Genomic DNA, 16,230 nt, shown 5'->3' on the forward strand with positions numbered 1-16,230 from the left:
TTCATTTCTAATTTCAGTCCTCCAGATAGGAAGCACAATGAGTTGATAATGCAATCCAGTGGTCCTTCCCAGGCTTTAAAAACTTAAGGCATTTTCTTCCATCTGAATTGCATTTATTGCTAGTTCTTTTGTCTGTAACTGCAAAGAGGTTGATGCAGGAAGAAGTTGTCAGGATGGCTTGAGGTTTAACTCTAATTTGCTGACAATTTACTGAAAACAACACCAAATATTTGTGCAGTATTTCCTGTTCAGCTTCAGGTAAGTTAGTGTATAAGATAAAACAAATACCACCACTGCTAATCATTATTAAAAGAAAATCCTATCGATGCTGTGAGCAAAATACAAAGTTTTTTTTTTTTTTTTTTTAATTCTGGGGGTTTTATTAGGACTCAATTACAAATGACAGAAAACAACTCTCAGTAGCTTAAGCAAAAAGAAGACTTATGGTAAAGGCTTCTCTCATACTGTAGGTCATGGATGTAAGCGGTTTTATTAACAGTTGAAAACCAGGCTTCTCATTCCATGTTTCCTCTTTGCCCTTTTCTGTTCATCTTTTTATTCTTCTTTCTGACTTCAGATCATCTTCCTTTTTAAATTCTGGTTTTGTGGGGGGAAAAAAAAAACACGACTGACAGCAGCTTCTGAACTTTGCATCTAAAATTCTGTCACTGGAGGAATTCCCATTGTGGCTCAGCGGGTCAAGAACCTGACGTAGTCTCTGTGAGGATGTGGGTTCTATCCCTGGCCTCACTCAGTGGGTTAAGGATCCGGTGTTGGCGTAAGCTGTGGCATAAGTAGCAGATGTGGTTCAGATCCCATGTTGCTTAGCTGTGGTATAGGCCGGCACCAATTTGACCTCTAGCCTGGGAACTTCCATATGTCACAGCTGTGGCTGTAAAAAGAAAAACAAACACATAAATAAAATTCTGTTAATGGTGAGGCTCTGTTTCTCCAAAATTTCTGGGGAAGACCTTTGGTTGGTCCAGCTTAGGTCAAGTGTGCATGTCTAGCCCTGTTGTTATATGACTAGCGTCCAGTCCTAAGAAGGCCTTTGGTTGGCCTGCTTTGGATTAGGATACCCCACACCACAACCAGCTGCAGCCAGCTGGCCAGGGTGACATTTGAAGGACCATGTGGATGAGAGAAAAGGGGCAGTTCCCAGAAAGGGGGACCTGGGCAGATGATAGACTCCAACCATTCTTAGAAAAAAGTTTTGATTGCCTATTGTATCCATAAGGATTAATTCCGATACAAATAGCAGAATCACCAAAAATGGTGAGTTAAAAACATTAGTCTCATCCAAAAGTAGAGGTGAGGGCCCCAGGGCAGCCCCTCAGGATCAGCAGGGGTGTGGGCTTCTTCCATCATTCTGCTCCACCCTCCTCTCTGCATGGCTTTAGTCTCCAGGTCACCTGTGGTCCCAGGCGGCTGCTGGAGCTGGAGCTGACATGTCCACTTCCCAGTCAGCAGGTGGGAGGAAGGCGGGAGGGAAAGGGGAAAATATTTCTCCATGTGTGCCTCCCATTTTATTTATTTTAATTATTTTATTTATTTATTTTTGGCTGCACCCACAGCATATGGAAGTTACCAGGCCGGCAGTCCAGTCCATGCCACAGCAGTGACTACACTGGATCCTTAACTGCTAGGCCATCAGGAACTCTTCCATGTGCTTCTCCTCTTTTAAAAAGACTTCTAGGAGTTCCTTCATGGCTCGGTGGTTCTTGAACCCCACTACTATCCATGGCCTGGCTCAGTGGGTTAAGGATCTGGCATTGCTGTGGTAAAGGTCACAGACGTGGCTCAGATTCCACGTGGCTGTGGCTGTGGTGTCGGCCGGCAGCTACAGCTCCGATTAGACCCCTAGCCTGGGAACCTCCATCCGCTACCAGTGCAGCCGTAAAAAATGAAAAAATAAAAAATAAAAAAATAAAAAGCCTTCTAGAAGTCCCTCTAATAGCTTCTAAGTACATCTCATTGGATAGAACTCCATCACATGGCCAAGGGAGCCTGAAAAATATTTGTTAACGGGGTACATTCTGCCTCAGAAATATAGGGGTCCTGTTAGTAATGGCTGTTGAGTGACAACTGGAAGTCTCTACCACATTTGCTCTGAGCCAGACGCCGGTAAATGGGAACAGGGTGGGTATGACATAAAGAGTTGACGATGGCCAGTCCCTAAGGAGGCCCAAGATAAGGGGGCAGGTCCAGTGCCAGGCGGAACGACTAGCCTCACAGGGGAAAAGTGAACCTCTTTTGTTTTATAGGATTAAGGAGAGAGGATGGAAGAAAGCAGTTGTAGGTGAGGTGGTGGTGAGGGGTAGGGGGGACCTCTGTTGACCATTGTCAGCTGTCCCTGGGAAGAAGTCATGGAAGAATTCAGGGTGCTGAACAATAATGGACAAAGGCAAAGAGTTCCTTTCACAGGGAAGAACCTTTAAGTGGCTGGTTCTCAACCCTGGCAGTGTGTCTTTTTTTTGTTGTTGTTGTTTAGGGGCACACCTGCGGCGTATGGAGGTCCCCAGGCTAGGGGTCAAATCAGAGCTCCAGCTGCCTGCTTACTACGCCACAGCCACAGCAATGCAAGATCCAAGCTGCGTCTTTGATCTACACCACAACTCATGGCAACGCTGGATCCTTAACCCACTGAACGAGGCCAGGGATTCAACCTGAGTCCCCATGGATGCTAGTCAGATTCATTTCTGCTGAGACACCACGGGAACTCCTGGCAGTGTGTTAAAATACCCCTGATGAATTTTTTTTTTAAGTATCTGCAAGGCTGGTGATGGTAATCAGGCTTCAGGAGGTTTTGGTTTTTCTTTTTTGTTTGTTTTTTTTTTTAGCTCTCTGGGTGATTCTAATGTTTAGGCAGGTGAGAACTCCTGGGCTGTTTCTTTTTTTTTTTTCTGAACTAAGTTTTATCTTTATTTTTAATTGAGGTATTATTACCGTTCAGTGTTATATAAGTTACAGGTATGCAATACAGTGATTCACAATTTTTAAAGGTTATACTCCATCTATGGCTATTATAAAATATTGGCTATATTCCCTGTGTTGTGCATTATATCCTTGTAGCTTATTTTATACCTAATAGTTTGAAGTGCTTAATCTCCTACCCCTGTATTTTCCTACCGCCTCACCCCCACCCTACTGGTAACCATTAGTTCTCTGCTCTGTGAGTCTAGTGGTTTTTTTGGTCATATTCACTAGTTATATTTTTTAGATTCCACATATAGATGCTATCATACAGTGTTTGCCTTTCCCTGACTCATTTCACTTAGCATAATGCCCTTCAAATCCATACTGCTGGCCTATTTCTGAACAGCCTAAGTTGGGGTAGGTTGTAAAAGAACCCTGGATTAGGAGTCAGTAAAGTGGATTGCCTCCAGCTGTTCCACTGCTGCACAAATCACCATGCCAACCCAGCTTCACTGAGAAAAGTAACAGGCTAGATGGAAACAAAATAGATGGCATTTAGAAAAATAACAAGTAGGAGTTCCCATCATGGCTTAGTAGTTAACGAATCTGACTAGGAACCATGAGGTTGCGGGTTCGATCCCTGGCCTTGCACAGCTCTGATTAGACCCCTAGCCTGGGAACCTCCATATGCAGGAAGTGGTCCTAGAAAAAGGCAAAAAAAAAAAAGTACATTCTATCGATTATGTCTACTTGGCCATGTTAGGTAGAATTTAGTGATTTTTTTTTTTTTTTTTTACGTTGAAGTTCTCATCAAAAATGAGAATGCCTGGTCTTGCAGAATTCAGGTTTTTGGTTTTTTTGTTTTTTTGTTTGTTTGTTTTTAGTGAGCCATTAATGCTCACTAAAAGCTAAACACCTGTTGGTTTTCATTTCCTTTAACACACCACCCAATTCTTCTGCTCCTGATCATTAGACAGAGCTATCTAATTAGTGCGGTGGTTAGAAATGGTTCCTCCAGAAGAAATGCAAAGTATTGTTTGCTCACTGAGATGTTAGTAACTCCGCCATGTAAGTCTATTTGAAGTAACGGATTTGGCTAAAAGTAAAAAAGGTGGTTGAAAATAACTGTCATGCCAAAATGATCCAAGGAAATAGGAGAAAACGGCAGAGGTGAAAAGGACAATGCCTGTTTTTACATTAGATCATTGCTTTCTCATCAGTTATACAGTGGCAGTTTAGAGAAAAGCAATAAGGATGATGATAAAATCACAGAATGTGTGGAAGAGCCCCAGAAAACACAGGGAAGCCTGAAAGTTCTCTGATGCCTTCACATAATATTGTTTGCCTTCTTTGGCGGGAACAGATGGCATTAATAAATTGGGCCATTGTCTGTTATTCATTTATACTTTAAACAAATATTTATTGAGCACTTAGGATGTGCCAGGCACTCTTCTAAGCCTTAAAGATTTATAGGAGTGAAAGCAGACATTTCTGCTCTCCTGGATCTTACACTGTAGTGGGTGACAATGAACAGTGGATGAAATATGCAGTGTTTTTGATCTCAGATGGTGGTGAGTACAATAAAGAAAGGAAAGGAGGGGAGGAGAGGAGGAAGTATGGGGCGGGTTTCCAATTATTATTTTTTTATTTTTTTTTTTTTTTGTCTTTTTGTCTTTTGTCTTTTGTCGTTGTTGTTGTTGCTGTTTCTTGGGCCGCTCCCGCAGCATATGGAGGTTCCCAGGCTAGGGGTTGAATCGGAGCTGCAGCCACGAGCCTACGCCAGAGCCACAGCAACTCGGGATCCGAGCTGCGTCTGCAACCTACACCACAGCTCACGGCAACGCCGGATCGTTAACCCACTGAGCAAGGGCAGGGACCGAACCCGCAACCTCATGGTTCCTAGTCGGATTCGTTAACCACTGCACCACGACGGGAACTCCTATTTTTTATTTTTTTAAATTTATTTTTTATCTTCTGTTTTTCCAGGGCGGCACCTGTGGCATATGGAGGTTCCCATGCTAGAGGTTTAATCGGAGCTGCAGCTGCTGGCCTATGCCACAGCCACAGCAACGCCAGATCTGAGCTGCATCTGCAACCTACACCACAGCTCGAGGCAACGCCAGATCCTTAACCCACTGAGCAAGGCCAGGGATGGAACCCACAACCTCAGATTCCTTTCCGCTGCACCATGATGGGAACTACAGGGTTTCCAATTTTAGGTAGAGGGACCAGGGAAGGCCTGAATGTAGAGCTAGTGAGCACTGCAGCAGCCTTGGGAAAGAGCATTTCAGGAAAACGGAACAGCAAGAAAAAGGGCCCAAGGTATTTACTAGGTGGCCAGGGGAACAGAGAGAGGTACACCAGGGAGGGCTTCATGGTGGTGACTTGGACCACTGCTGTTTTGTTGAAGCCATCGACAGGTTTTGAACAGACATTGTTTTAGCAGGATCAGCTAATTAAATCTAGTTCCTCTGCTGAAGATGGACCTTAGGAGACTTTTGCAATAACCCAGGCAAGGGATGCCGGTGGTTTGAACTAGGTGAGTTGAGTTGAGGTCGTAAGAAGTGATTTGATTTCGGGCTATATTTTAAAGGTAAGGCAGATGGGTTTTCTGATAGAGTAGATATGAGGAGTAATAGCAAATGAAAAAAAGTCCAAGCTGCCTACCGAGATGGGGGCATTTGTGAGAAGTCTTGGGCAATGCTCTTGTTTTGGGTCGAAAAAGCCAGGAGGATGTGCAGTGGACGTGTCAGACCCACAGTTGAGTGTGTGAGTCTGGAGTTGAGGGTAGAGGTCGGGCTGATCATTTTCATGACATGTAGATAGTGCTTAAAACCACAAGAATGCACGAGACCCCCAAAGAGAATCACCCCCTGAGCCGTGGGGCCTCCAGTGTGACAGAGGGGCCAGGACAAGCCGGAGAAGGAGGTCATGGGCTTGTGTGTCCTGGGAGTGAAGTGACGAGAGTGTGTCAGGTAGGAGAGAGTGGTCAGCGCAGTCAGATCTTTTGCGAGGTACACCAAGACTGGGATCCCTGTCCCAGAAAACAGGACAAGGAGAGAGAGCATGAAACTCTGGGGATGCTCAAGGTCACACCCTTGGCCCATGGGAGCTTTGAAATTCAAAACCCTGATCGTTTGGCTGTCATCCAAGTTCCTGAAGGAATAAATAGAAATAAAAGCAAGCATAGTCCACATATTTGCAACCTCAGTTCTGTGTGTCATTCTGCATGATATCTGTAAAGTTTTTGTGAAACGAGGATGTCCATTGCGTAGTAAGACAAAATTGGGAAAATAAGAGTTTTTAAAAATGCTTTAAAAAAATCATCATTTTATTAAAGTTACGAGGATAGGCTGAATCCAGCCTCTGTTGTGTTTCTGGGTTGGTTGGTTTGCTGCGTTAGAATCGCTTTTCTGCATGACTCTGGGCTTTAGTGAGCTCCCTTCTGTCCCTTGTAAGGTTCTACACATGCTGCCTCTATTCAATTTAATGGACTCTCTGAAGGAGCACACTGGGTGGAATGTGCAATGACCTGAAAAAGGAAAAATGAACCTGCAAACATTCAGCAACTGGCAGCTTCTCAAAATCCTGACCTCCTCATTTAATGAAATACGAGTGATTTTCAGGGAGTTCACATTGTGGCTCAGCAGGTTAAGAACCCAACTAGTATCCATGAGGATGCATGTTTGATCCCTGGCTTTGCTTAGTGGGTTAAGGATCTGGCGTTGCTGTGAGCTGCTATGTAGGTTGCAAACACAGCTCGGATCCAGTGTTGCTGTGGCTGTGGCAGAGGCCAGCAGCTCTAGCTCCGATTTGACCCCTAACCTGGGAACCTCCATATGCTGTAGGTGTGGCCCTAGAAATACAAAAAAAAAAAAAGTGACTTTCAGTTTTAGCAACTAAGGTAAAATAAATCTTATACATTGAATACTGAAGTGAGTGCTGAACTTTGTTTACAACCAGATGAGAAGAGGTTGCAAAAAGTGTCATACCATCCCATGCATATCACATTTTGCATGTTTACTATGAAATCCTGAGTGCTGAACCAAAACAGCAGGACTGTGATCAGAATTTAGGGCTGGTGCTATTTATGAGGTGGATAGGAACAGCCGGCCCTACCTAAAAGGCATGCCTTCAACTTTTTGTGCTCTGTTTCCCATCTCCTCTTCAGTGCACAAGTCTAGTGGCACTTCCTGCCTCTCCTCTCAGGTACCCCAGTCCCCGTTCTTGCCGTCTCCATTTAAGCATCTGTCCCTCACCGCAAATTCTCATCTGTGTGTACAGATGTATGTAGAAGGATTCCTTACAGGAATGGGTCTGCTAGTGAGAAATTGGAAACAATCTAAATGTCCGTTAGCAGGAGAATAGGTAAATATATTTTAAACACATGTATTCTATGGGATACTATACAACTGTTTAAAGGAATAAGGTAAGGTTAAATATAATGGCATGTGAAGATTTCCAAGATATATTGATAAGTGAAAATAGCATGTCACAGAACAGGAACACCATATGTTAACAATTTAGGTAGAAAAAATTGGAAAGAAAACCACTGTTTTGTTGAGAGTCTCTCTCTCTCTTTTTTCTTTTCCTTGTCTTTTTAGGGCCCACGCCCACGGCCTATAGAGGTTCCCAGGCTAGGGATTGAATCAGGGCCGTAGCCACCAGCCTATGCCTCAGCCACAGCAATGCAGGATCTGACCCGTGTCTGCGACCTACACCACAGCTCATGGCAAACACTAGATCTTTAACCCACTGAGTGAGGCCAGGGATCGAACCTGCGTCCTCATGGATGCTAGTCAGATTCCTCTCTGCTGAGCCACAACAGGAACTCCCAGAGGGTCTCTTTTTTTAATGGTGAGTATGACACATGGGAAGCAAGGATGGGAAGAGGGGCTATCGCTTCTCATTCCATTTACATGGGTGTTGCTTAGATTTTTTAAAGTTTTCTTCATGAATAACTGTTTAGCTTTTATACACACGCACACACATATGCAGTACTATTGTATTCTTATTCACGTCTAATAATATTCTCAGGCAGGATGTGAACAGAAAGAAAACAGGTTTATTGACTTCCGTATCTCACACTTGGGTTCCCGTGTTTGACTATTTATGATTTCCTTCCTGTGCTCTGACAAAGTCACTATTTTAGGTATGCCTTTATGGTTAGAAACAGCATTTTGTTTTGCTTGAGTTTTTGAACCGATGATCTCAAGAACCATATTTCTGCAACACTGACTTGGTGTGTATATATATATATATATATATATATATATATATATATATATGTTATTGTTATTTTTTTCTCATAAAGCTAAACTAGAGGCCTCTTCCTACCCCCAAACAAAAAGGGACCATTTAAGAATCAGTTCTTAATTTGTTACTAAATGCTAATTATGAGAATTAGCTAATAAGTTGCTTTCCTGAACAGAAACATAAAGGAAATACAAATTCAGAAAATTGATAAGAAATTCTGTCTATAAAAGGTGCAGCGTATTTATCCTAAATGAAGTTGGAAAGTGAAATGAGCAAAATGGCTAAGAGCGTCCTAACATGAAGCGTGAATTGGGATTTAATGGTGTAATTTTAGCAGTGGGAAAGAGCTCAAACCTTCGTTAGAGCTCCTTGCAATCCTGCCTTAACTGTAGCATCCGAGAAAGTTGTACACAATCCACTCCATGAATCAGAATCCAATTATTTTATATTGGTTTCATGCTTTTACCCAAGAGAGATCCATAAATTGTTTTTAATCACTTCTTTTATTTTAAATCAATAGTGTCTGCCAAGTGGATAACGTTTTCCATTAAAACATCGCCTCCTATAATTGGTATAATTACTTCATAAAGAGATAAACCGCAGCACAATTCAGCAGTCTTTGGGTTTATAAAATCTAATTATGTTCACAACAATATTTTATTCTTAGTGATCACAAAAAGAACATAAACTTGAACAAAACTCTGACGTTTATGATGAGGTAATTGGAAAGAAACAAGTCATTACTGCCTAGAGTACTGCCTCTATTAGCAGTCTCTGGGAGAAAGATCTTTTTTCCAGTCATTCAGAGTGTCGGGAGGATGGAGGGAGTTCTGGTGCCCTTTGCCTGGGTAGCAGTCTTGTGGCTGAGATGGAGAGGTTAGTACCATCCTGAGGTAGAGGCTTCTCAAGGCTCGACTCGGACCCAAATCAGCCAGGTGTGGAATCAAGATTTCCCAGCCTTGAGTTATTTTACCGCGTGGAAGGATGGGCTGCCTCAGTGGCAGCTCTGGGGACGAGGCATGGATTTCAATCGTGTTTCAACAGGTTCGCTTTCACCTGGTTTCTGTTTGGTGCTTCCGCAACAGATGTCATTGGAGAAAGAGGATCCGTTGGTAAAATTTATTTTTGAAAACCTCTGCCCTCTGCCATACTCATGTGCTGCCTCTGTGACAAAGGAAGGATGACTGAAAATCTAAGGGAAGAGAAGAAGCTGGAAATACCTTTTGAAGAAACCCAGAGGGCCACGCCATCCGTGTTACCCGAGAACTGCACGCTCAAAGTCATAAGCCCTCTTAGAGCATCAGTGTTATTTCTGACTCTGGTTAAAACACATTCTGAATCTTTAAGAGGAAAATACACATCTACCCCCACACACACACCCCAGGATATCCTAAAGTTGTACCCCAGTATTATTTCTGACTCTGGTTAAAACACACACACACACACCCACCCAGGATATCCTAAAGTTGTGCTCCGCATTGCTTCTATGTAAGGACAGGGCAGTGGGGGCCAAGAGAACAGGAGGAAATTGGATGTCCCTTAATCAGTTTCAGTGTTCTCCAGAACCGTGGCATTCCATTTTGCTTCAGTGTCACTGCATATCCTTTCTGTGTATTTCTCTCCCTTTCTTCCTTCTCAATGTTATCTTGAAGGGCTTTCTCTCTCTTTCTCTCTCCTTCCTCTTCCCTAACCCATTACCAATAAGCATGACACATTCATTTAGGAAGTAGCAACCTAAAAAGATTGTGAGACTCGGAGAAAGTTAATAATGAGCCCAAGGGCTAGAGACAAAGACGAAGAGATACACATTTGTTCCCTAAAGCTGTGGAGAATTCTGGCTGAGGAAGGGAGAAGTGGCAGGGGGCTGGGGTTAGAGGCAGAGGCGACTTGTACAGGAAGGAAAGTCATAGAGACACTAGCCTTGGAGAATTCTTCCGTAGAAGGGACTCACTCCCTTCTGATCCTCACCTGCTGGCTCTGACCTGGGGTTCGGATTATCATGTCACTGTCACCTCCTGAAAGAAACCTTCCCTGTCCGCTGGTGGCTGAAACTCAGCCTCTGTCCACGGGTGCTGAATAAGAAGGCGGAGACTGAGGTTTTGGGTCAAGGAGAAAAAAATAGCTTTATTGCTTTGCCAGGCAAAGGAAGGCCCTAAAGACAGTGCCCCCACTACCCCACCCTTGGGAGAGAATAGGAGGTGGTTTTATAGTTTAGGAGTGGAAAATAGGGCACAGATAAGGATCAGGGTAGGTGCAAGCTTGCATTGTTTTTCAAGGCTGGTGTTAAGTGGTCCCAGGACAGGTTCTGGGAGTCTCCTTCTCTCTGAAATGAAGAATGATTCATTAACATCTTCCATTTCTGGGAGCTTTTAGTTCTCCAGAAGAACTCAAAGGTATTGTTATGAATATTCCTTAAGGAGGAACCAACTCCCTGCCCCAAGGCTGCACTATTGTGTCTCAACTGCTCCTCCCTTCCCTGATTAGCAACTGTTTGAACTCAGGCAAGGTCAAGGAAGCTGAATGAGGCCTATTTCCTAAAAAGCAATCGGGGACGTGGGCTTTTGTGTCCAGGAGCCCCACAGGGCCCTGCTCAGTTTCACACCCAGCATAAAGTGGCCACCAAGTCCCTCTCTTCTACGCTGTCCCATGTTCCCTCTCCACACAGCACTCATTTTCTGGCATTTTCCTTCTTTATTTTTTTCTGTCTCTCCATCTCCTGTCCCACCCCCTTCCCCACCAAAATGTAAGTCCTTGAAAGGCAATGATTTGGTCCCATGTGTTATCTGCTTCTTGCCCCTGGAATATAAGCCCTAAGGCTGAAGGGACGTGGCTGGTTTTATTAGCATCCATGTCACTCAGAAGTGCCTTGCACGTAGTAGGGGCACTTAACACTAAAGCCGACTGCTTATTGAATGAAAGAATCATAGACAGAAACCGCTTTCCTTTTGCCAAGTTGGCCTTGTGCAGAAGCCTTTGAAATTTTCCCTGAGGGGGGGCAATGGCAGACACGTTGCTTTGCTTATAGGTGGAGCCTCAATTTTCAATGCATTGGACCACCAAAGGCCAACGTTATAAATGGAACCAGAAGTGTCTCCTCTGTGCTGAACGGTGATACGGGTGTGGGAATGGCAACCATAGGGAGAGAAAGCTGCCCTTTCCCATTCCAGGGGGGCAAGAAGTTCTAAAGGAGACACTGACTGCATTGAAAGCACACACAGAAGATCAAATCATGCTGTAACCCTTTCAGCTCGACAAAAGCTTTTTTGATCAGGCTGGTTACAATTATACTGAAACACACTGTGAAGGTATTCTTCACTTGTTAACAGATGTCTCCATCAGATTGGTAAACCTCAAAGATTCATCTTGGCCTTTTTTTTAATTTCTATCTCAAACACTACCTGCCTCTTTGCTTCATTTTGTTCTCCCTTTGGATAAGAATAAAGCAAAGGCAGGGGGTTCCCGTTGTGGCTCAGGGTGTTAAGAATCCGACTAATGTCCATGAGGATGCAGATTCAATCCGTGGCCTTACTCAGTGGGTTAAGGATCCAGCATTGCTGCAAGCCGCAGTGTCGGTTGCAGGCATGACTTGGATCTGGCGTTGCTGTGGCTGAGGTATCAGCCAGCAGCTGCAGCTCTCATTCGACCCCTAGCCTGGGAACTTTCATATGCCGTGGGTGCAGCCCTGAAAACGACAAAAAAAAAATTTTTTTTTTAAAAAGAATAAAGCAAAGGCATATGATGATTTACAAGTCCAGATATTTAATAATACTAGGATTTCATTAGTGATTTAAAATATACTCTTCAGAATTTGTGAAGTACAACAAATATATACACATTCCTGGATAATCGAAGAGAATTTCTCAGCAGGGGGTATGTTTTTTACACTGAGTAGTAATGTTCATTTTGGAGCAGAACGGCTTTAGTAAATGATGTAAAGAGAGGACTTTCAATGCAAAAAGATGAATTGTGAGAAGTTATATGTTGGACATTAGACAGACTATGCAGATAGAGTGAGCAAGTGATTTATCATCCAGAGGGATGTTTCTGAAAGTGAAAGGGCACAATGGCCATACTTGGCCATACAAAAACCAGGATAAACCAGGATGTACGGTCATCCTCCTCACGGGGACAGTTAATGACAATAAAACCGCTTTTGTTTTTTTCCCCCCAAGCCCAGAACAAAACAAAACAGCTTGCTCAGGTGCCAAACACTGATCCATTTTTGATTAACCAATACAGTTATACTATTTAATCTGAATATAAATTATTGCTGACAGCTGTTAGACATTCAATAGGTAATCTTCTCAATTTGCAAATTGTTCTGATCATTAGAAAAATTTTCCCCTTTGACCTTAAAAACTGATCATAATAGAGACGTCTGCTGGGTACCATTTCTCAGCTTAAAATGTGCACTTTTTTTTTTTTTAAGATTACCCACTTTCAGTATGGATCAGATGGCAGGTAGGGTTCATTGCCTGTCCCAATTGTGCCCTTGTTGACTGTGGCTATCATGAGCATTGTGCTGTGAGGATTCAGAGGGCCGCTGAAAGGCTCAGCAGAAAGGCAGGTGGTGAAGGGTTAGTGGTGTCCACAGGAGACATGGGATATGAGGCAGTGGCAGGTATTGCCATCCTACATTTGGAAAAGTACCTGTTTTAACTTTTTTTTTTTTTTGCTTTTTGGGGCTGCACCTGCAATGTATGGAGGTTCCCAGGCTAGGGGTTGAATCAGAGCTGTAGCCGCCAGCCTATGCCACAGCCACAGCCATGCCAGATCTGAGCCACGTCTTCAACCTATACCAAGGCTCATGGCAATGCCGGCTCCTTAACCCGCTGAGTGAGGCCAGGGATTGAATCTGTATCCTCATGGATGTTAGTCAGGGTCATTAACTGCTGAGCCACAACAGGAATGCCAGCAATAATTTTCTGATATATATCTAATCAACAGAAATAATTACAGCTTGTCGATCCTGCATCCTTTGCCTCAATAAATCTATTGTGGTATAATTAATACACAGCTAACCCCTCAGGAAAACAATATCATCACTCTTAACCGGAATGAAGGCAACTATCTCATGATTTCCATACATCGCTGTTTTACAGCTCTCAGTCCAAAATAAGGAAGATCAAATCCTTAACACCTGAATAGGGAGTAGTAGGAAAAAAAACCAACACAGCAAACGTAATTAATTGCTCCTTTGTTTCTATCCCTTACTTATTTTGTTGTTTGTGGGCTATATTTTATCCACTCAAGAGAATATTAAGCAATACAATTAAAATTAAACATGTTTCTCCTCTTGCAAGCAAATACTAAATTTTAAAGAATTAAAATCAAATACTCGATTTTAAAGATTTTCATTATTTCTTTCACTACCATATACTTTGCTTTACTGTTCATACAACAGAGTGATCTGTTTGTGCTTTGCAATGAGGGAAAATAAAAAAGATACAGTTGGGAGTTCCCATTGTGGCTCCATGGATTAAGGACCTGAGGTAGTCTTCATGAGGATGCAGGTTCGATCCCTGGCCTTGCTCAGTGGGTTAAGGATCCAGCAGTGCCTCAAGCTGTGGGCGTAGGTCACATGTGGCTTGGATCTGGTATTGCCAAGGCTGTGGCATGGGCCTCAGCTGCAGCTCCAATTCAGCCCCCAGTCTGGGAACTTCCACATGTCACAGGTACAGCTGTTAAAAAAAAAAAAAAAAAAGACATTTTTTAAAATATACAAGGCATCTCTAATATTGCTGCTGCTTTTTGGCCATGAAGTAAGTTCCAGCTTTGGATATTAATTCTCTAATTTTGAAAAAGAGGGCAGAATTAAATATGTGTTGAGGAAGAAATCCATCTTCAGATTGCAAGGCCGATGATTTCCCACATTAATTTTGACTACACAGCTCTACTTCTCTAATAGAGAAATCCTATTGAAGTGACTTTCCAAAATATTTTGTGGAAAATAAGAATTAATAGATGGCAACTCTGTGTTCATTCTCCCCAAGCAGGAGACAAATTCGTCGGGCAGCAGAGTCTGTTCTGGGATAGTTTCATTTGGTGACGCATTTTCTAGAAGCTGTACAGTGGTTTCCCCCTCTATTGAGTTTTGCAAGTCTGTAGGACTGCATTCTCCTTGATTTAAAATGAGGCTTAATTCTTCAAGAAATAGTGTGTTGCTTAGCGAAGTCATACTTGAGACAGAAAAGGCAAAATGAGGATATTTTTTAAACCTGGCATTCTTGCCCAGGTTTAAGGCATCAGCTGGTGGTTCCAAAGTTGAGGAAGCCGTTTCATCATTACTGCTGAGATGGTTTCCCCCAGTGAGAAAATTTGAAATCTGGGGTTTATACCCAGTGTTGAGATCAGGAATATACACAACTGTAGTGTTGGAGAGTAGTGATGTTTGCAGGCTGTTTCTTGTCTCTAGGGATCCTGTATTCTTTTCCTTCTTGTAGCCCATGGGTTTTTCTTCTGGGAGAAAGATTTCTATCTCTGTAATCACCGGGTCAACATATAGGACCTGTTCACTGGAATTATTACTCATAAATTCACTCTTTTCCTAGGAAGGAAAGACATTGTTTTATTTTACAAAAGACATTTAAAGGGGGCCAACTGGATAATCGAGTTGGACTAGAATTGTCTGCATTCCCTCAACTTTCCTTTCCCCTTCACTTTTTTTTTATATTGTTTCTCCTCTCATATGATTTCCTCCTTTTGTCTTTCGTTATCCTGCTCCATTCCAAGTGTTTGTTAAATTCTCCCAGGAGAGACTGAAGGAAAGGAATAATAAAAAAATAATCCATGCTTTATGCACATGTCTCGATTTAAAAATTTTAAAGAGAAAGAATTCTCATGTCTATTAACTTATGTGTTGTTTCAGGGCCTTTTAAAATTTTGGAATGTGTTGGAATATTTCTTAACACAGAGCTTTAAATAAAGAATGTTGGAGGGGTTGTGTGGAGAATCCTATTTTGCTTCCATTTGAGAATGAGGTTGTGATAAATGCTTCGTGCTCTGGTTCTGAAGGTGTGTGGCTATTCACAATTCAGATATGTCTCTGATAATCAGTCAGGAGGGTGAGTGAAGAAAGTTTTTATTTGTATAACAGCCTGATGACTCTTCTGTTAAGAAAAGGACTGGAGGCCTTCCAGCTGATGATGGCTGGCTTCCCAAGGCAAATAACTCCCACCCAACACAGTTATAAAGTTACAGCTCCCTGTTATGGTCAGAATGTTTGAGTCTCTTCAAAATTCATAAGGTGAAGAAGCCCTAATCCCCACGGTGACGGTAATAGGAGGTGGGGCCTTTGGCTGGTAATCAGGTCATGAGGGTGGGGCCTTCATCAAGAGGACTAGTGTTCTCCTAAGAAAAGACCTAGGAGAGCTGATCTCTGCCTGCCATGTGAGGATACAGCAATAAGGCAGCTGTCTGCAAAAGAGCTCTCACCAGGAACCAAATCTGCTGGTGATCTTGGACTTTCCAGCCTCCAGGACTGTGAGAAAGAAATGTTGGTCCTTGAGGCCACCCACTCTGTGGTGTTCTGTTAGAGAATACCCCTGAGCTGACTAGAAGGCCACGGCTTAGTCTTTGGGCAGAAAACATCATCTGAAGGAAACCCTAAGGCTCACTTCTAATCCCAGGACCCAGAAGGGGAAGGAAGGAAGACCTTGAATAAAGCAGCATGAAGTGTCATTCAGATTTTCTTTGGCTCAGCCTCCCCAGGACTCTGGCAAGGTTTGGGTTGGGAAGGGCATAGTTATGGGTGAAGAACTAGACATGCTGTAGGAAACCAGAAGGAAGGGGGTGTTTCCCCCTCTTCAGGCTGGCAGCTGCATGAAGAGGGTAGCAGTCAGACCATGGTAAAGGACACAGGAGAGTCAAAGGGACTGTTCCAGAGTGAGGACAAGAAAGGAAGAAGAGGATCTGGTCACAGTGAAGTCAAGGGAAATTCTCAGAGCTGCAGAATGGCCCCAGTTCCCTAGGATAACTAGTAGGGGAGTAAGACAGAATGACTAAGTGGAATGAATATAAAGACCATAGTAGTTATTAGCTGTGGTTTGGTGACTACAT

At 43.0% G+C, this 16,230-nt stretch overlaps 2 protein-coding genes across 2 annotated transcripts in view; one reads left to right on the plus strand and one right to left on the minus strand.

Moving 5' to 3' along the window:
- The window catches only part of C8H1orf141 (chromosome 8 C1orf141 homolog), a 185,593-nt gene that overhangs the window by 3,807 nt on the left and 165,556 nt on the right, over nucleotides 1-16,230 (plus strand). The gene's annotated exons all lie outside the window — the stretch shown is intronic.
- The window catches only part of IL23R (interleukin 23 receptor), a 64,207-nt gene continuing 61,015 nt past the window's right edge, over nucleotides 13,039-16,230 (minus strand). Inside the window, exon 11 of the mRNA XM_047788723.1 lies at nucleotides 13,039-14,719. Coding sequence (XP_047644679.1) covers nucleotides 14,066-14,719 — 654 coding nt within the window. The 3' untranslated portion in view covers nucleotides 13,039-14,065. The remainder of the gene's footprint in view (nucleotides 14,720-16,230) is intronic.

Source organism: Phacochoerus africanus, chromosome 8 (assembly GCF_016906955.1).
Source record: "Phacochoerus africanus isolate WHEZ1 chromosome 8, ROS_Pafr_v1, whole genome shotgun sequence".
Taxonomy (NCBI): domain Eukaryota; kingdom Metazoa; phylum Chordata; class Mammalia; order Artiodactyla; family Suidae; genus Phacochoerus; species Phacochoerus africanus.